The sequence below is a fragment of the Achroia grisella genome, unplaced genomic scaffold (genome assembly GCF_030625045.1).
Source record: "Achroia grisella isolate CSIRO2021 unplaced genomic scaffold, CSIRO_AGI_Agris_v1 utg821, whole genome shotgun sequence".
NCBI classification, from domain to species: Eukaryota; Metazoa; Arthropoda; class Insecta; order Lepidoptera; family Pyralidae; genus Achroia; species Achroia grisella.
Genome location: NW_026713035.1, coordinates 246,567 through 267,976, shown reverse-complemented (window position 1 = coordinate 267,976; position 21,410 = coordinate 246,567). Strand labels below are relative to the sequence as shown.

Here is a 21,410-nt window from a genome sequence, read left to right as displayed (position 1 = left end):
TATAGAAGGTTTCATCATCGGAGAAAATTTACTCAGAAATATAAATTGAAACAAAGACTTTTGATCTCATAGTCAGTCAGATTCGACTTTTGATCTCGTAGTCAGTCAGATTCGAACTCACGACTTTTCGATGCAAACGAGGTAGCATTTGACCACGACGCTCTGAACTATATCTACTTCTGAAATCGTTTGTCCTAAACATCAACAGACATTAAAAACTACTAAAAGATAGAACATACTTAGTTTTATTATACAACCTATGCATCCACTAAGAATAGATTTATAAAATTTCCTTTAAGACGTGGTGAGGCTCAAAACCGCACTAAACTGCCTTTTCTACATTGCTTCTATATGAAAGCGTAATGCATCGGTAATTAAATAAACAGTAGAGAAACAGGAGAAAACAATAAGTCTCTCAAACAATAATCTCCTGTCTATCAATTCACTAAAGTTGTTAACATAATAATAATATCTTTATTTTATACGTAGATATTTATTCGTAAGTATTAAATGTCAGCGTTAAATATCAGAGGCAGAGACCATTTTAAACAAATCCTGCGAAATGCTAAAGGTGTTTAAAGTCATTTTATGACGACATTTTTAACTGATACATGGCTCATACTTCCATAAAAGCATAGTGATTATGCGACCGCTCCTAGTATGGAAGCTCGCTAAGACTTTAATTATCAAACGTTACGAAAATTGAAATACGAATCAACAATGTAAGATTTTTTTCATCAGTCTCATCCTATATAACCAAGTTATAAATTGCAGCAGTTTTTTTCGTACTGTTTGTATATTATAGGCTATGTTTCTACAAATACATCTTGACATATTAAGGTGTTCTCCCCCCAATAATAGATAGGCATACAAGTAGGATTCTTGCAGATTTTTTATATTACTTATTGAGACTAATACAGGGGTAAACCCAATCGATGCCAAGAGGAATCGTACAAATTCATTATTTTCACGAAAATATAATTCCTTAACTCTTTCCTTTAGTTGTCGGTAGAAACTACTCAAAATTTTCCGTGGACTTAAACAATATGAAAACGTGGTGTCCACAATTTTTATGTTCATGTATGTAGGTTGGAGTGCCGTGCGCAGCCCGTCTAGTTAGATCTCCGTGCTACCTACATGTTGGTGGAGAGGAAAACATTGCGTCACCTAACCACCAATGGCTGTTTTGCACAAAATTTCTACAACGAATTTGGCTTCGCTATTTGATGACGAGAAACGCCCATCTAACAAGAGACGGGCACCTTATATAATTATTTCCTTGTATGATATGTACATTATTATTTTTTATATAATGATTGCGCATAAATTAAATTAAATTTATTGTTTTCGAACTTTCACAATTATGTCACACAGCATAGAGTTTTATTTTTGATCCACCTCCAGAGAGTTCTAAATTCCAGTGTATTTATTTTGTATGTTATACGATTACCTTAATGCTGTGCTCCCTTTTACATCGTTTTTGCACTGAAAAATCATTAGCGACCATTTGTTTTAGGTCTCCTTTGCTCATAAATTTCTAATCACATTTCTATTAAATTTTTCAATTGGCACTTGTATAAAATTAATGTATTAATAAATAATTTTTACAGATTATGTACGATTCTGTCCAATTAGTCGTAACTAATATTGATAATCTCACCCGTGAATATTTCTTAAATTAAAAAATAAGAAATCATTGCATTACAGTTGCAAGTGCATATACTTACACTACAAGTATAGTGTTGTAAATATGTAGGTATATTTAATAGATACAGCTACAGCCAGTATATTTACTAGTAACGTGCTTTATAATCTTGGAAGCTTTCATACTAGATTAATGTCCATAACGTATATTTTATTGCGGCCAACTAGATTAGTAGAAAACTAATATGAGAAATTCCATAGGGATGAGCCCATTCTATAGTCATAGGCAAGTAACATACAATAAATATATTAGGTACTTATCTATTACTATTAATAGTACATGATGGTTTACATGGTATAAAATGAGTCGCTAGGTAGGTAAGTCACTACCGTTGTCTGTTCGCTTAAATCTTATAAACTACGTAACGGATTTTAATGCACTTTTTAGCAATTAAAGAGAAAAGTTATATGTATACCTAATACATGTACCTACACTCGTGCGAAGCCGAGGCAATTATTAAGAACTTATACAATTGTAGTTTATCTACCTAATGTATACAGAAAATCATCGAGAATAATAATACTATTATTATCTATACTGTGTAATTTATTACGTAAGTATTCTTATTTTTTTTATTTAACCTAAAGAAAGAGCTATTTCAATGAACCTCAGGTTTTCAATTCGACCATATTTTTTATGTTACCTATATGTTATGCGATTTCTGTCTAGACGGATTTTGATAATTCTTTATGTAATCGACTGTGTTTACTTCCGTGTTAGCCCCAGATTAATCTCGTCGCCAAATATAACTAGGTACTTGTTAGATAATATGCTACTGGGAATAGAAAACAAATAGCTGGCTCGCCTAATGGATAATGGAGACCGTTGCCTATAGACATTTACGACATCACAGAGATGGACACCATTTAATCAATTTAAATGGCACGTTAATCTTTTTGGTAGTTACACTTTTTAATGATTTAACATTGTCGTTAAGTTAATAGAGTAAGTATTCTTTGTTATTGATATTAAGGATTTTGGTTGTGTCATGATTTATACGAGGTACCAAATATAGGAACCAAATTACCTATACAGTCATCAATACTAACAGTTACCTGTAATATTCTAGACTTGAGCTGTAACTAAACAATAATATAGATTAATATGTTACCTATATATGAGTATATTTCAAAATAACATTTCATTCAAGAGTATGTGACAACAAATACTAATTATTTTTAATTACTTCAAGCACTAAATACGCTATGTTTAAAAAAAAGTTATTTCCGTGTGCATTTGTTCAACAAAATGGGTAATTCATCAATAATTTTAATTAAAATCTTTTTATTAATAACCATCTAGTCTTAACTATTAACTAATTTTGTATTATTAACATTGAAGTAAATTTTTAGATGATAAAGGATCAAAGTTAGATGTGTACAAGTATAGGCGTCGATCAGATAGGAACAATTTTTCTACGATCCCTTCTATTGTTAATCGCCGTCCAGATATATTCACTAATATACAGTACGAAATAAACGAAGAGAAGAAACAGAAAACCTTCGCCATATTACAAGAAACCAGAACTGAATTTACTAGGAGCAAACTGCGTTCAATTCTATTAATATACTCCGATCCTCTATGGAAAGTATTCATTCTTACAATCATCTTCACGGAATATATCTTGGATACATGCATATATACATTTTACGAGCAAAAAGAGAGACCATTATGGATTGTTGCGGTTATGTTATGTTTAAACTTTATATTTACTTTAGACGTAGTCATCATTTTTGGTTTGAAATTCTTCAAGAGATGGAGAAAAACATTAAATTTAGTGGAACCAGAAACGATTCGTGTAACTTTGGATGTTATACTCGCTATGCCATACACATTTTTGTACTTATTAACTTATGAAACTTCATATTTTGACATTATTTCAATTGCACCCATCATGGCAACAATACGTGTTTACAGAATCATAGAATATTTTTACAATAAATCATCGGAAGCAGGTAGCAACCAGTGGACCACGTTTCTATTTCAGTATCTTATATTATTTCTGTTGTCTGTTCATACATGGACTTGCGTATGGTATCTGTTTTCATATAGAAGTTTTGATATACATGAAATTCACTCCTCGTGGTCAACCGCTGCAATTTATCTCCCAACAGAAGTCACCTTTGATTGGTACTTCGTTTGCGCATATTGGTCGGTTATGTTTCTCACAACAAATGCACTTGGAGATTTATACCCAGTAACAACTATGGAACGCGTTACAGCTATCTTAGCTATTTTATTGGGGTTCTTGCTAACGACGATTGTATTCGTGGGATCTTTAACATCTTTATTCATAACTATAACAACGAGACGTGCTAAGTATGTGAGACAAATGCAGAAAATTCAAAATTATTTAGAATTAATCAAAATGGATAAAGATACAACACGACGGATTATAAGGTATACCTGAACATATACATATATTATATTCGGTATATACATACATATATATATATCATACTCATTATATATTTTTTTATATATTATTTTGTTCGTATAACCATACCTATTGGAGTCTCTGAATATCATTAGCTTCTATCTACCTATAACTAATAACATCTGTGCCTACTATATCGGTAAATTTTACAGCAGATATTTCTTCAATAAATAGTACCTAGGCTTTCTTTTCTTGTTTTTTTTTAAACTTTCTATTAAAACGATTCAATTACGTACTTCTGATATGTCTCAGTAGATATTTTAAATTGCGTATTTTGCGCAAGAGACTACTACGAAACTACATTATTAGAATTATATTAACTGGATATGTAAGATTATATATACACCTAAGTATTGTCAAGCTTGTGTGAGTTATTTCAACAAATATGTAAAAATAAATAAAACATTTCTCCTAATCATTGTGTGACGGAACCTTTTGTTATAAATTAAAAGTATCTACTATTTAGTTTTATATTTACTTATTTTATTTATTTATACTCAAGATATTACGAAGACTTGTGGTATCAAAAGTCAGGCGTTTTCCAACCAAAACTGTTGAAGTTACTACCGAGTCCACTGCAAATGGAAATCTGTTACGACTTGAACGCAGTACCGCTGTACAGCTCTTTAATATTCAGAAAGCTTCCTGAGGCGTTCCTTAGAAGACTGTCTCTGGATATGAGTCATCAGTTTTACCTACCTGGTGATATTGTCTACAATCATAATCATAACAAGACTATTATGGTAATGTACCATTTGTATATTCTTGTTTTAATAGTGTTTATTTCCATTTACTATACATATATGAGTATAACAGTCTCAAAACACAACAAAATTTAGTCTTTATAAGAGTATCTAGTGTCATTTGCTTCTTGCTTCAGTCTATTATGTTAAAACTTTGACAATTTTCTATTATCTTAATAAGCAAAATGATAATCAAGTTCTCAAAATTTTTCGTTTTGCTTTTTAATACTTGAGGTAGCTACTCATGTAAAAGTTCGCAATAATATAAGTATATTAAAAAATAATGTAGATAATTCCTAAACAAACATATGTTATTATTCATATGCGTTATTACAGAAAATTTTACATATTAGGTATATACTAAAATTATCATTAAAAAAAGATAATACGAGTAATAAGTAATCTTCTCAAGTATAAAATAAAAATAGAGCTATAGAGATCTTCTCCTTTAGGTATGTATCACTAATGGCGTTTTAGAATTATTATCAGATGAAGATGATGAAAGTCCAATGATTTCATTTTCCAAGGGAACCTGCTTTGGTGAGATAGCATTGGTTTACAACATACCAGGTGCGTTTTCAAGTTTGCATTACGTAGCGGACGAACATCCTTGTGACCTTTGACCGTAACATCGGTTATAGGCATTCCCAAAAGCACAGATAAGAGAATATTACATGCTAAAAGTAATAAACTATAATCTCCATTTTTATTACAAAACTTGTACCTAAAGCAATCCCATATCCATTACATACACCGATAATTCTTACGCAATTATCAATGACATTTACCAACCAGTACACCGATAAACAATGGTGGTCTTGTATCTGATATATTGGATTAACGTGACAATTAACGACTTTTTAGCCTAAAACTTGGAAATCCAAAACCATATAAGCATCTACTTCTTTTTATCTAAATTTATTACTCCATAGTTAACTCCGCCTCCATACTCAATACTCAAAAAAGTTACGTAAATATAATAAAAGATTAATATGTCACTTGTTCCGGGGCGTGCGAATCCGGCGTGGACTTCATCAACTTTATTTATACTTAATTGTTAATAAGTATCATCTGAGACCTTATGTAAATTCATAATTTCTCCATAAAGTAAACAACTTCAGGTTAAAACAAAATTAAGTTGTATGATAATTCTAAAACAATAATTTGAAAATTACCAAGTTCTGGCAAATACATTTCTAAAAATAAATCATAATATTGTAAAGCTCATAAATACTAAACACTTCTATATAAAACGTGTATATAAATGTATAAATAAATAACATAAACAACGTGTTACAATTGTAGCAAGATGTACTGTAAAGGCAGCTACTTATGTGGAGTGTCAAGTTTTGAACAAGACCAACTTCATAAAGCTTATGATTACTTACCCTGACGTAGTGGATAACATAAGAAAAGAATTACAGGAACGTATAACGCGATGTCGACGCAGAAAACAAAAACAGAACTTTTATACTCCGTTGACCTTAAATATATACGCCTCCAAAGAACGAAAAAGGAGCAGCATCAAATGTTTAAAAGATAAATTAAGGTATATTCAAGGTAATCACACACACACATATTTTTATATTGTTCAAATTAATATATAACAGAAATTATATTTTTTGTTTTAATTGCAGGTACAACAGATGTAGACATAACAAAGAATGATGAGCTAGACGAGAATTGTTTGGATCTATACATATTATCGGAACATATAAAAAAGAATACCTTGATGTTTACATGTCTAAACTCAAATTTCCCATGGATTTTAGAATGGAATTGCTATTTGGTATACTACTGGGAACACTATATGCTTATGATTGTGTCTTACATTTGCTTGGTCTATCCCTATTATATAGGAATTAGAAGAAAATTTCCTGAGGATGGCCTTTTCTTCTATACTCAGATTGTTATAATTATATCTTTGATATTTAATATTTTAATGTCTTGTATAACTGCGATCAGAACGAAAAAGACTTATTTGAATAACTTTCGGCTTATTCTGCAGTACAGAATGGATACTTTAGGATTCTACCTGGATCTTATAGCAATAATACCATTTGAATACATCGTAACAATACGTAGAACAGTAAATTACCACGATAATTACATGGATCATTTATTCTACTTGTGTAAAGGAGTCAAACTGTGTCTTGTGTGGAGATTGTCAAACTTTTTTGAAAATCTTGAACGAAAACTATTGCTGAACACACTTATAGTCAAGGTAAAACTTTATAAAATTGATTAGATCTTATAAAGTAAATATGTAGGTACTTTATGTACGTGGAGATATGATATTTTTAAACAAAGTGGTCCTCATGCTAAAAGATTATTTTTCTTTAATATTTGACCTTTATTAATATAGGTTTATCCTATAATTACATATAGATTTAACTTCTAAGGTATACATCACATTTTAGATTTCAAAATACTGTGTTTATATATGCCTTTTGTGTTACTGGTGTGGTGTGATTTTATACATGGAGGCATGTTTTGTAAGCCGATGCTCAGAAAATTCGTGGTTTAGTAGAGCATTAACTTGGGAAAATGAAATAACTGGTGTTACAACTAGCAAGTATGTTCAAACAGTATTATTATGCTAAATTAACCTGTGTGGGTACGTCTATTTTACCTATTTCAGCCTCCAAGCAGCAAATTTTGTGCGATGTGTTTTTAGTACAATGATGAGATAAGGTAATGCAATTACAGGATACGGGGGTATGCCATCGTAGTCCTCCAGAATGACAACGCATGAGAAGTACCTACCACGGTCGTCATAAGATAACGTACTGTCCTACATATGAAGAGACGGTTACCACTTACGTTAGTGGTGCATCTGTTTGTTTGCCATATCAATTACATAAAAATATTATAATATAATTAGGTACATCAAAACATATTATACGATAATTAGCAAATAAATATTTTTATTGCCCTTTTTTTCTCTTGTTTCCAAACAAACTTTTGATTACCTCACGATCATTTTGCATTGCTGTGATTCACGCATAATGACACAAACTTGTTGATCTTATGAAGAAGTATGTTTTGTCTATATTTAAAAAAGCATAAATGTTTGTGATTGGTAACATTTAAATAAGTGATGTATCTATCGATCTAAAGTCACTACAAGAGCACACTTCCAGTTTAATTTTTTTTCGCAGAACACAATATCCAATTATTACGTCTATATATTTTGCTACCACTACTTTATTGTCTGTCGGTTATGGAGACTATATCCCAGGAGATCAGTATGATATGGGGTTTGTAGCATTCCTAAGTCTTTATGGAGTACTGCTGACTGGTTATTGTATATCGGAATTTTCGGCAGTCGTTACTCATTGGTCAAGGTAAGACTTCCACGACATAAAAACTACTGAGAATTTGGGCAGTTATAAAAAATCCTCACGACTCGTCAACTAAAGACAATAAAAAAAATATCATTTATATGTGCATGTAATTTTATTTCGAACAGTAATTTAAAGCTATAGCTTGGTAAATTACTAAAGTATCTGCAGGTCATTTTCTATCCTTATTTTTTATCTTATCAGAACAAAGACAGCTTTTCTAGAAGTAATAATAACCATAGACAGGTTCATGGAAGAGAATAAAATGCATTCAGCAATAAGATCCAGAATAATGGCTTTTTATGAATTACAATGGCAATATAATTCGGCAAGTATTACCTATATTTTATATATTATTAAATAACTATACAACAAATATCCGAACAGAATATAACTGATAATTTAAGTTGTTTTAATTTTATCTTATTTTATTCTAGGGAGTCGAGTTAACTGACGAAAACTGGCTAGAAAATACTGTCGTACCTTCAGAGTTACGAAAGAAAGTGTTACATCAAGCACGGTTCAAAGCTCTTACTGCCATAAGATTTTTCCAAGTGAAAAATAAGGCTTATATTCAAACTTTAACTGAAAGTAAGATACATAATAATTTTATTCTGGTTAGGTAGCTTAGATATTATGTAAGTTATCTGCCACATACTGTATAAATAGCTTACTTAGTTTAGCTTAATATAAATCGACCACATATTAGATAAGTACTTTGGTTCAAGTGCTCACTGGAATAATACAACATACGTGTATGTATTATACATATGTATAACTGGCCGTTAGTAAAGTAAACTTTGTTTTTAATTAAATAAGAAATATACGTAATATATCATCTTTTGTTATTATTAATAATACATTATCATCAGAACAAACATATAGTTCACTTTTCTGCAATAAATAAATTTTATTTAATTTTGTATCTACACACGATATAGTTAGACCCTCCGCCCTCTTGGACTCGGTGTACGCTTTTTTCTTTAGCAATACTCTGGAACGGAATGCTGATCAGTGGTTACCGTTATTTTATGGGTATCTATTGCCAATCAGCCAGAGACTATACGAGTTTGTGAAAGAACGTCCAGTAGGACCGGTTAAGGTCTCGCATATAGTGGCTATTTACACGCTGCTACATCATATATTATTTACCGAAACTTTATATATGTCTTAAAAAATGTTCAATCATATAATATACTTAATTGGTCGCATTGGTAGAGGTGACTTATAACGAACATGAATGAACACTGAAAAAACTTATAATAAATTATAAACTTTTTAAAGATCGCGGTATAAGTTTACGTATAAGGAGTAATATATGGGCGTCAGTAGTGGGTGTCTGAACGAAAATATTTCACCGGCTAATTTCTAATAATCAAAACATAAAAAAGATTAAAAGTTACATATTAATTAGATTATTAAAATCGAAAAATGTCAAATGTCTGCATGAATTTTCTTACATTTCTCAGGAATGATCCATCAGATTTATATTAATTATTATAAGAATTCAAATCAAAGTCAGATTCCGTTTCTGCTTATGTACTTATAGAACTGCGTTCATTTCATTAGCTGCAACAGATATCATACTCCCACCTGGAGAAATTGTGTACTACGGTGGTACAGTGAATAGAGAACTATATATTGTAGAATGTGGGTACTGTATAATGACTTCCAATGACATGAGAGAAGCAAAAAAAGAACGTATCATTGGACCCGGCAATCATTTAGGATTACTTGTGCTACTTTATGGGGTACCTGCTGTTAGCACTGTCATTACTTTGACACATTGCAAGGTAAATATTAAAAATTTAATAAATATAAATTATCAACATCATATAGATATAATGTTTAATAAAACTTAACGAGAATTTTATTGCAGTTGATATGCATAAGCCACTCTGCTTATACATCAGCACTAAGTCTCTTTCCCGATATGAAAGAACACGAAAATCTATTATCATCGGAAGAACTAAATAAAATACAAGACCAAGCTAAATCTCAAAATACAGGAACATACTTGAAAGATTACAATAAACTAACAATGAAAAGAGAACGGGTGAAAATAACCAACGTATTGCAAAGTTTTATAAATGGTAAGCATTTTCATAATTTGTGTAATCTAAAATGTCCTGTATTATGTACGGTAAAAACAATGATTACACATTGTAAACTATTACAATAATGTAATAGTTTACAATAGATTCGAAATCATTGGAGAACTTATTTATTACCAGGGTAAAAGATACTACAAATTAACAATTGAAATATTAACGATTTGTCTCCACGCCAAGGCAGTTTTAAGGGATCATTAATTGCATCATGTACTAACTTATATAATTTAGGAATATATAATAATTATTTCTTCAGATTCCTTCATTAATGTCTTGAAGTACTATAAAACAAGAAAAGAAAGTTACTGGAAATCATACAACCAATTCAAAATACTGAACAATATTGCTCCATATTTGTTGATGCCAGGAGCCATAAAGCCGGATGGTCTATTTTTAAAAACGTGGGCCATCATTCGAGTTATCACTGCATATTTACTTTGCTTATTAGTACCGGTAATACAACACTTATTCACTTAAAGAATTATTGTTTGAAATTGGTATCATCTATGTTTAATAATGAATATTACTTCTAGATTGTTATTTCTATGGCACCTCTATATGGCATGTTCAATACTACCATATTAGTTTTAGAGTCAATCTGTTATATCGACGTTTATTTGATGCTTCACGTTGCTTTTTACGGTTCTAAAAACCAACTCATTTACCATCCTTATTTGACAGCAATAAACTATCTCAAGGTTAGTAATAACTTACTAATTATCAAGTCAATCTACCTACACTTCATTAATAATATTTTATTTTATTTTACAGGGTCCATTTATACTGGATTTCCTCACTTGTCTACCCTGGTACGCGTCATTGATGTTATTCGTACCAAAACACAACGAAGATCATGTATACGAGGAACATGAAATTAATCCACACATTTATCATTGTATATTTCGGATGATTAATGTTTTGCAAATTTACAAACTTTACTCTGCTTTTTGGGCGGAATCTATCGGTGCTTTAAGAAGGGTACCTTTCGTATCATATTCTTAAACTAATGTTACAATCAAGTTGAAATCTTGTGTTTCTTCTTATTTATTTTCATATCACTTTTAATTTGTAGAATCATTTGAATGAAGTATTTGAACATTATATGAAAACATTGTATTTTTTTATTTAAACTAATAACATATAGATATAGGTATATTGATATATAGATAAAAAGGAAAGTTTTGATCGTTTGTTTGCATTGAACAGGCTCCGAAACTACTGGACCAATGTCAATTTTTTTTACAATTAAGCCTACATTATCCCTGATGAAAATAGGGAGGTTTTTTCATAAGCTTTAGGGATCCGTATGAAAGCGATAAAGTGACCCAATGCGTAAACAAAAATACCAAAAAATATTTCAAGTACACTGCTGGAATCCTAGACCGTAGAGCAAAGGGATGTACTACAGCGATCTACGTATGTATATGTGTTAAAATTTTATTAAATACCCGTGCGAAGCCGACAGTTTTTATACAAATTTATATTTTTTTATTAATATATTTCCATTATGAAATTACTATTTATTAAGTGTTCTAAACAATTTTCTTTCTTACAGGCGTATTTGATGAGCGTAGTTCAATTTCTTTTATTGTCATTGTTCTTTTTAAATCTATACGCTTCAATATTAATAAGGATCTCATGTAGATATATAGTGGCTTCTGATTCTCATGACTTTACTCGAAGAATATCTAGTTTATCTTTAGAAGGACCCTACATTAATTCTACGTACCACCCTGATGGGAATATGATATGTCAGCGAGGTGAATTAATTAATTAATTGCTAAATATTATTAGCAAATTAATAAGAATAAAAGTGCCGATTTGTGTTTCTGGTTTTTTTTAATATAATATAAAACCTTAGTCAGTTTGTAAATAGATTTATCATGTCTATGGTTTTAGATATTTATTTTTAATTATAAATTTTCATAATTTAAGGATCCTGGATAGACAGGGCCAGTATTCTAAAAGACGAATATCTATCTCCAATAAAAGTATACCTGTTAGCTTATTATTGGTCGGCCACAAGCTTTAGTGGGGCCGGATTTGGTGATGTAACTGCCCAAGACACCACCCACATGCTCTTGTCAATTTGTATCAACATACATGGCGTTTTATTTTTTGGGTAACGTAAATTTATGTTATCTTGCATAACAAAAATAACCAAATATATTTTTTATTGAATAATAATCGCACTTTTTAATGCAACTAGAATGGAAAACAAGGTGACGGCCCACCTGATGGTAAACGGTTGCTTATATAAATATATGTGTATGAGGTGACACAGATGTACACAAATCATTTTGTACAAAGTCAGCCTCGTTAATAATGGATCCTATAGCTAACTACTTGAACTGGACGGTAGGAAAAAAATTATAATATAAAAAAAATTACGTTCATAAGCGGCCAAAATGACCTACATGATTTTTTAATTTTTAATAAATTAGCTTATTTAACTAGTTTTGAAGCTCTTCTTTACTTTCGTGATCTCTAATCATATCAATGATATGTCCAGAAATTCATCTGATCGCTCACATTACACAAAAACCTAGCTGTTCTAAATCAGCGTGGACTGAACATATGGCGCAGATTATATATATTACAGTATTATTACTATATTACAGTAGGGACTAGAGTCATTTTTAATGTACAATTCCATACTTATATAATATCATTACCATGTGTTACTGACAGATACGTATACGCAAAAATAGCCTCACTAAAAGCTGTGGCTGATCAAGTAGTGACGAAATTTCAAGAAAATCTTAAACACTTAGAACTTTTCTTGAACAGAGAAAAAGTTGCATTGTTGTTAAAGAAAATGGTGCTTGAATATTGGAAATATCAGTGGAAAAGAACTGGTGGATGGTCGGTAAGACTACCTATATTAATTTAGTTTACAATACCTATCACAAACTAATTAACTAACAGTGTTATTTAAGTTTTAGTTTATTAAATAAAAATACTTATTTTAATCGGCGTAAAGATAAGAATATGCTTCCATTTTCAAAACTTTAAATATCCACTTTGGAATTTATATATTTTTAAAAATGGATACACCTCATTTTTTATTAATGCGTTATTTATAATTTCAAAAATTAATTCCAATTATTTACTGAAATCTCTAACTGTTACAAAATATGAAATTAACGTAGATTAGACTAGATTTTTTCAAACTTTTATAATAATATATAAACATGATGACTTTTTAATAAATAATAGCCCTATTTTTCACTACATATTCTTCTAATAAATACAATAGATTCCTCGGCCTTTGTTAACAAGGATCAATCATATTGAAACATATTAATTGAGGCCATGACTCACATTGCCCACGCATTCTCATCCTTAGCACCAATCCATACTGGGAAAATTGCATGCAAATTTAAACGAAGACGCTGTATTGTATATGTATGAAAAGACCTTAAGAGAAATACCTCTATTCGAAGATGTGGAGTATTCCTTCTTTAGAGCATTCGCAAAAAAATTAAGGGAACAGTACTTTCAAAAAGGGTACATGGTAATGAGATCCAACGAAGTTGTAAGCATGATGTATATTATATACCGTGGTAAGGTGAGATAATGTCTTCACTGTAACTAATCCTAATATCTATAGATTTTTATTCAATATAGGTATGTTTTTACGATTATTCATAAATATATGTAAAAATTAACTATAAACAAATATCTAATCATTAATATGGTGCATATCTACTAAGATAACTTTGAAGCAATCTAATCGAATTCAATTTCAACTAACTTACCAAAATGAAATAATTGTTAAACAATATTCTTCAATGTACGGTCTATTCAGAATTTAATCTGTTCAGGTTGTGAACAGTGATTAAATTTTTTGTTCTTTGCGATAGCATATGCTGGGGGTCACTCTATTCTCCCAAATTTTAATTTTAATGACTATGTATTATTATAAACATGTTCCACTATTATTTGAAAAAAATAGGAGCTGAGTTTCTTGTCAGTTCTTCTCATCTCGATATCATTCCGAACTGACGGTAGATGAATAAAGATGAAGAAGGTACATGAATAAAGATGTTTTGAATTTGAATTTGAAAAATATGCAAATGTAAATTTACCTTTATATTTTACAATTTAGTTTTGATTTATATTCGATTGCGTCAAATACAGGCTGTTTGCTTTTAAGGATAGATATGTTATCGAAAGCAACTTTCTTAGATTTTCTTTCTTTGTCTTTTTTCTAATTTTTTTCTGTGTTTCTATTAATACAATATACATTTTTACTCTGAAGCGTGTCTTTTAGCAGTTCATCTCACATTACTGATTCACTTATTCCATTTCACACTATAATTCGCATTTTAGCCCAAAGGCTGTAATATGTATGCATATAGCTATGTTGCCTGAGTAAACATGTTTTTATTTGTTCGTGTAGGTGGATATAGTTTCAGATAATAATGAAGTTGAAGCATGTATGGGTCCAGGAGGCATATTTGGTAACATTAGAGGCGCATTTAAATATTTAACGATGTCAAACGTCGTAGCATCTCGAAACATCGACTTGCTGTGCATACAGGGTCGTGAATTTTATTCACTTTTAAAAGTATGTATTTGCAATTGAATTATTAAAGAAAATTATTATTATATATTAAAACTAATGTTGTATCCCTCAGAGTGAAGGTGCAAAGACCGACCCAATATGTGACAGGGTTAGAGGACACGTAGGCAGGAAGAAGTCTTAATTTTGTTACTAGTATAAAAATAACGTACAGTACGTTACATATATGTATAGTACTTCTGCTTCAGCTACTGATATGAGTTTATAGTGTATTTCCTATAAAATATATTAAAATGGAGGTAATTTAGTGCCGTTAAATAGGGTACAGAAAGCAATGTGATTAATAATGTTATTCTATCTATAGTATATATTTACGATATTATTAGATATTTCATTTAAAAATTAAAATCAAGTACAATTTTTCAGAACTATCCATCAGTTTTTAGAAAAGTTAAATATTCTGTAGATACTGCTATTAAAGATTATGTACTGCCGACGGTAATGTCAGAACGAACGAGCCTAGAGGTATATTTTGTATTATTTGGTATTTGTTATAATTATGTAACTCTTACTACTATTACAAACCCCGATATCACGTAAAGGATAGAAGCAGGATAATACGAGGAATTATATATTATATTATGTAAAGCATACCTTATGACAAGTAGTAACCGACATCGTTATAAATGAACAGCACCACGGCCATCAAGTTATCATGCACGTGGTAACCCTGATACGTTGCAATTTCGGAGGCATTTAACATCTTAGTTATGCGTCCTTACCCTGTAATTCAACTGCCTTAACTAATCCTTCATCCGAAACACATCAAACAAAACGAGCGGATTGGTGCCTGAAATAGGTGAAACAGTGATTTTGTACAAAGTACCATTACTTTTATTATTCATGTATTGAAAAATAATTATCTATACACGTAATATGAACAGGTTCAATCATATCCAATGACTTACGACGCTGGAGAGGACGATGAGGATGAAGAGGATATGAACATTTCCATGTTCTTAGATGTAAGAATACAAATCGACTATTTGTTACTCTTTTTTATTATCTTATTGCCTATTTATATACTTACAAATTTACTTTGCATTCAAATCTTTTAAAGCTACTTCGTTCTCTCTGTCATTACCTAGGTAGCTATAGATTGCAGAGAAACACTGTTATACTTCTTAATTCTTACTAATGCTTTAATTCTCCAATATAGAGCCCTGAAAAAAGTATTGAGGAATCCCATGGCTCAAGATCAATAACATCATTTGGAAATGCTGAATATATACCAGCATCACTCTTACTTCTCAAACCTCATAGGTGTGTTAGTATTAAATATCTCGTATTTTACTATATCAAATACGCAGTAATTGTAATTGCATTCCATTGATATTCTCATATGTAACCACAGAACAGAAAAAAATTATAATCTGCGAAAATAAAATAACAATATTGTGTAGTGTAATGCAAATGAAGGCTATTCACTATATTATATTGGTATATTATATCACTATATTATAACAATATTTTCAGGTGGTTTCGGAGCAGCGTAATCCCGGACTGCAAATTGGTTACTTTTATGGGTAATTAATTATTATCAGAGTGTATCTCCACTCTGATAATAACATGTTGATTTATCTATTATAAATCAAAATACTTTTCATACGTCCATCTCTTTCAGAATACGTCATATTGTTTCTTTCGTACATAGATTTTATGGCTCTTATCTATCAGATGGCATTTATGTCCATTCCATACTTTTTCTACATATGCGTTTTCATCGATATAATTTTCTTCTATAAAATTTTCTTGGATATACATAGTGGATATATGAACAGATATGGAGACTATATTTTAAATCCAAAGAAAGTAAGGAAAATGTGAGTACCTACACTCAGAGTACGCCATAAATTAGATTCCAAATAGGTAAACAATGAACCTACATCAGTTTTACATGTACCTATATTAGCTGTTTACCTCCGTTTTGCCCACGCGGAACCCGTCAGGCAGGACATGTTTCTTTACATATAGACTAGCGACCCACCTCAGTTCCGAATTAATGCATAATGTATATAATAATTCTAGAAGAATTCATGAAATGAAAACTGTATTAAAATCAATTGCCTGATTTAGAAGAAATAGAAGAGAAACGAATATATACGATAACAAAATACAAAAACAGCCGAGTTCGTTTTATATTTACTTAATTGCTATTTCTTAACCTATTCTACTTATAAATGAAGTTCACTTTTAACACCAAAATTTTCTTTAATGTATCCTAAAATGTCCTATTTAATTAAATCTTTATTTACAGGTATTTCTCTAAGGTATTTCTACGAAGACGTGATTTTTTAGCCAACATTCCACTATGTTACTTGGCCTACGCGTTAACATTGAAACCGCAAATGAAACTTGTTTTATTTTGTTATATGAGATCTCCACAACTATTCAGGATTTCATATCTATTCACATATAGAACTCATAGAAAAATAAGTATTGGTTCCGCAAACTTGTTTTTTAAGTTAACGTAAGACAATATTTTTTTTTTAATTTTAAAAAGGGCTCATTGCCTATCTATTCTCAGATGGGCGTCCTGTCGAATTATGCGGATAGAGCAAAACATATTACCCCTTTTAAGTCTAAGTCAATGGGATCTAGAAGATAAAGATTTTTCCTCCGCCAAAGCCGTATAATTTTTTTTTATATTTTTATTGAGGGTTCGCTAGGGTTTATCCCTGATTACAGCAGTTTTTTTGTTGAACATTTCGTGAATTAACACTCATGTCAGGATCTGAATATTATCCTGATTTTGACTATGAAAATTCATAAAATAATTGATTAAATAGTAGAAAATAATATATAAAAACTTATTTTCAGGACTATCGCAATATGGGCATCTATACTCTCACATGTAAATGCTTGCTTATTTTTTAAACTCTCCTGTTTAACCCCGGTACATTGTACTTCTGCTAATTGGATGTCAAAAGATGAACTTAATTTACGAACTCAATATATTCAGGTAATGTTTGCTGAGAAAATTGATATAAGAAATTAAGATAGGTATATAAAATTATTGTGAGTTGATATGAATATTCGAACAAACTCGTACTTACCTTAAAAATATTCTGAAGGCTTAGTGCTGCTCTCCTTAAAAATGTATGTAAGTATTAAATATGTATAAATACATATACGAGAGGCATAACATTGTAGTGCAGTACTACGATCGTCACATGATAACGTGATGTCTGTGCTATTCTTCATATATATCTAAGGTGACAATTAGCACTTACCATCAGTCGGTGGTAAATGGTAAGCAGCTTGCGTACCTCTCCAGTGTAAATTATGTATAAGACCCTAACTGATCTTATCACTTTCAGGCCAATTATTTCTCTTTGTACATCGCTGCTTTATGGTACATGATTAACTTACTAACAATCACCGGTACAGGTGACGTATCATCACAAAATGATTTTGAGGTCATCGAGACTATTATTGTCATAATAATAATTAAATTCTGTACAGGTACCACCTATATCAATAACTTATTCCAGCATATCCATCCTCAAAGTATAATATTATAAATACGCATACCTTTGCATAGCTATAGGCTATAGGATAGAATAGGATATATATTCAACAGATTTCATTAATGATGCACCCACCTGCGCTTGTGAAAAAGCAAGTTATAAAACATTATCCATTCGACATTCATAGATTCGAAAGCACGTATGTTTGTTTGCTTATTACGACTAAACTATTGATAAGTTATTAATAGAGGGTGTGAAATAGATTAGAAAAAATATATAATACATAAAACTCACCTCATGAAACAACAGTCTAAAATGTAGTAATTTAATTTTAAATATCATTTAGGGCTTCTTATATCAGAAATGTCCGCAATGATTACCGCCCACTCGTCTTCTCGTATAGCATACGATTATGGTATCAGTGAACTCAGAGACGGTCTCCGGGATATGGATCTTAGTGATCATCAAATGAACAAAATGTGGGATTATGTTAGAGAATTATGGAATAGGCAACAAGGAAGACAGGTAACTACTACATAATTACACAAATATTATAAAATATTATATACTGTCTAATTTAAGTAAAATGTCGGCCGCACTTCGTCCATATCGACCACCATTATATATACATATAAGCCGCCGCTTTGTCGACCATATGCGCTATTACTTTTTTTGGTTCTATTTATCCTCTAGGAAAAAGGCAAAGGGAACTGTGTCCATACAGCTAACGTTTTTCTTTTTTGCTCGGCTTTAACAAACAAAACATTCAGCTATATACAGTAATTATTTTAAATTATAATACTTCATAAGGACTCCTGATATGCAAATTCTGATACAATTAATGAACTGTATTACTTTGTATGATACGATTTTAGGATATTTTGTTCTCAAGAGAATTTTTAAAATTTTTCAATTATTATGTATATATTATATAGCATGAATCGAAAGTCATTAAACATTAACTCAACATTTAGATACCAGAGTTAGTGTACAATCTACCGTTCCGACTTCGTTGTCAAGTGATGCAAGCTGTATACGGATGTCACATTCGAGACTCTATAATATTCAGTAAGACCGACGACGATTTTCGGAGAATGTTAGTCATGTGGATGCGGCACTGTGTATTTTTTCCTGGAAACTACATCGTGCAATGCGGCGATTCTGATCAATGTATCTACTTTATTCACAGAGGAGAGGTAAGTACAAGTTATGCTAATAATAAGAGTACTAATTAAATCAGGTACAATATACCTGGTAAGCAGGAGTATGCGGTCCACTCAAGACGGTTGACATCTGCCTTTCTCTCTACTACATAATGACCACGACCGAACTGTCAAGAGCGTATCGAATAAGAAGAATAATATATCTGATGTAGAATCCAATCCATTGCCGGAGTCTATTAATCATCATACACTCTAAGACAGAGTAGGTACCAAAGGCTACCATGGTACAGCAGAGCATAGAAGGAAATAGTAATATTTTGGTGTCTTATTCTTTTTGACCAATAACCACTTATCAACGTAAAGCAACAAAGAGCTGGTGCAATGTAAATATATTAATACAGGCTATCTTATCTGGGAATTAAGAGGGAAGGTTAGGTTAGGTTTGTTAGTAATGTGGATTAATAACCCAATTCTTAGCAATGTACCATGTTATGTTGATATCCTCCTAGAAACCATCGTGGTAAATTGTCATTTGCCAAGATGGTTTTTATCATCCTTTTAGCATTTTATCATCCTGCACTGATGCCTCGCCAGGGTAAACCGTTAGTGCAGGCAAGTGGATTAACACCCATAAAACAACAAACAATCTATGAATTTCTTTATATGCATACAAACTATAACATCATTATAATAATATTTAAAATCCCGACTCTATTAATCGAATAGACATAATGATTACGTACAAAGTGTGTACTATAGTTTTGCCATAGTCAGTCAGCCTATATATCATAAGCAAGTAACTTTAACATATCTATTATTAATATAGTTTTTGAGTATCGATTGATGTTTGTTACTCTTTCACGCAAAAACTATTGAACGGAATTTAAACTTTACAGCAATGTAGCTTATACATCAGAATAATATATAGGCTATAAAATCACGCGAGTGAAACCGCGGGTACAGGATTTTTATATTATCTCCTTTACAGGTTGAAGTTTTAACTGTACATCCGAATTTAACTGAATCTATATATGATATACTTGGACCAGAAGACAGCTTTGGTATAGCTCAGGTAATGAAACTAAACTGTAACTAATGCGTTTTCATAAATGTAAATTAAAAATAACTAGGGATCGAAATTTCCAATAAATTTGAATATTATAGAAATTAGTTTAACAGACTATATAACCTAGCAATATTTTATTAATTAATGTCAGGCTAGCAATGTCACTCATTTTTGGTTAACCAAATGTTTTTAACTGATAACAATATTCTCATCCAAATGTGTCCATATAAAATGTACTTGTTGTCATTATCAATTGTGAATGCCTTTTTTTTTCTTCTGTTCTACATGTGTTTTTAACATCTTTGGGAGTAGCTTAAATAAAGGGACGTTTATTACTACTATATGGTATAGACAAGGCATCTCAAACCTCCATTGGGTCCCAAGCATATAAGTCCCATACTGGTGAAAAAAAAATGTTTGTGTCGCGCAAGAATCGATCCCACGATTATCAGCTATATTTGTTTATTCTATGATATCTATATCCTTATAATTATTTCTTAATAACATTACTATTACTCAATTTACAGGGCTTATTTGTTGGAGTCACCCACCATTTCTCATTTCGCGCACGCACTGTCGTCGATATAGTTTACTTGAAGTTAAATCAATGGAAGTATTTATTAGAGTTCTACCCTAAATCTGCAAAGATAGTGCAGCGTAAAGTTGAAAATTTGTATTTGGCAACATAATTTTACCTGAATAATTATAATGCTTACTTGAATTATGAAAATAAATATTTGAAATGTAATTTTATTTTTAATCAATATATCACAATTAGATTTA

General features: G+C 30.9%; 1 protein-coding gene across 3 annotated transcripts; it reads left to right on the top strand.

The window, feature by feature from the left end:
• The first annotated feature begins 2,912 nt into the window (after positions 1–2,912).
• On the top strand, positions 2,913–21,362 carry LOC131851991 (uncharacterized). 3 transcript variants are annotated; one of them, XM_059202553.1, is made up of 32 exons: positions 2,913–2,957; positions 3,058–4,105; positions 4,645–4,885; positions 5,338–5,455; positions 6,191–6,445; positions 6,523–7,109; positions 7,306–7,460; positions 8,047–8,232; positions 8,434–8,557; positions 8,667–8,820; positions 9,877–10,022; positions 10,109–10,322; positions 10,597–10,793; positions 10,874–11,038; positions 11,112–11,318; positions 11,896–12,100; positions 12,276–12,462; positions 13,032–13,209; positions 13,690–13,911; positions 14,746–14,913; positions 15,295–15,393; positions 15,813–15,893; positions 16,088–16,191; positions 16,405–16,454; positions 16,553–16,751; positions 17,186–17,398; positions 17,749–17,890; positions 18,249–18,393; positions 18,745–18,923; positions 19,373–19,594; positions 20,550–20,633; positions 21,155–21,362. In XM_059202553.1, the coding sequence occupies exons 1-32, from the start codon at positions 2,954–2,956 to the stop codon at positions 21,314–21,316; spliced, it is 6,441 nt and encodes a 2,146-aa protein (XP_059058536.1). In that variant the 5' UTR covers positions 2,913–2,953; the 3' UTR covers positions 21,317–21,362. The 3 variants fall into 3 exon arrangements, with proteins under 3 accessions (XP_059058536.1, XP_059058535.1, XP_059058537.1); XM_059202552.1 differs by having other exon boundaries at positions 9,799–10,022; XM_059202554.1 differs by lacking the exons at positions 17,186–17,398; positions 18,249–18,393; positions 18,745–18,923; ... (1 more) ...; positions 20,550–20,633; positions 21,155–21,362 and having other exon boundaries at positions 9,799–10,022; positions 16,553–16,740; positions 17,749–17,885.
• Positions 21,363–21,410: the final 48 nt, after the last annotated feature.

Bases quoted from the DNA above. Each gene is read 5' to 3' on its own strand.
- LOC131851991 (XM_059202552.1), top strand. The intron at 5,456-6,190 runs GTGCGTTTTCAA...TTACAATTGTAG, and splicing joins ATTGGTTTACAACATACCAG to CAAGATGTACTGTAAAGGCA. The intron at 8,821-9,798 runs GTAAGATACATA...TCATTTCATTAG, and splicing joins TATTCAAACTTTAACTGAAA to CTGCAACAGATATCATACTC.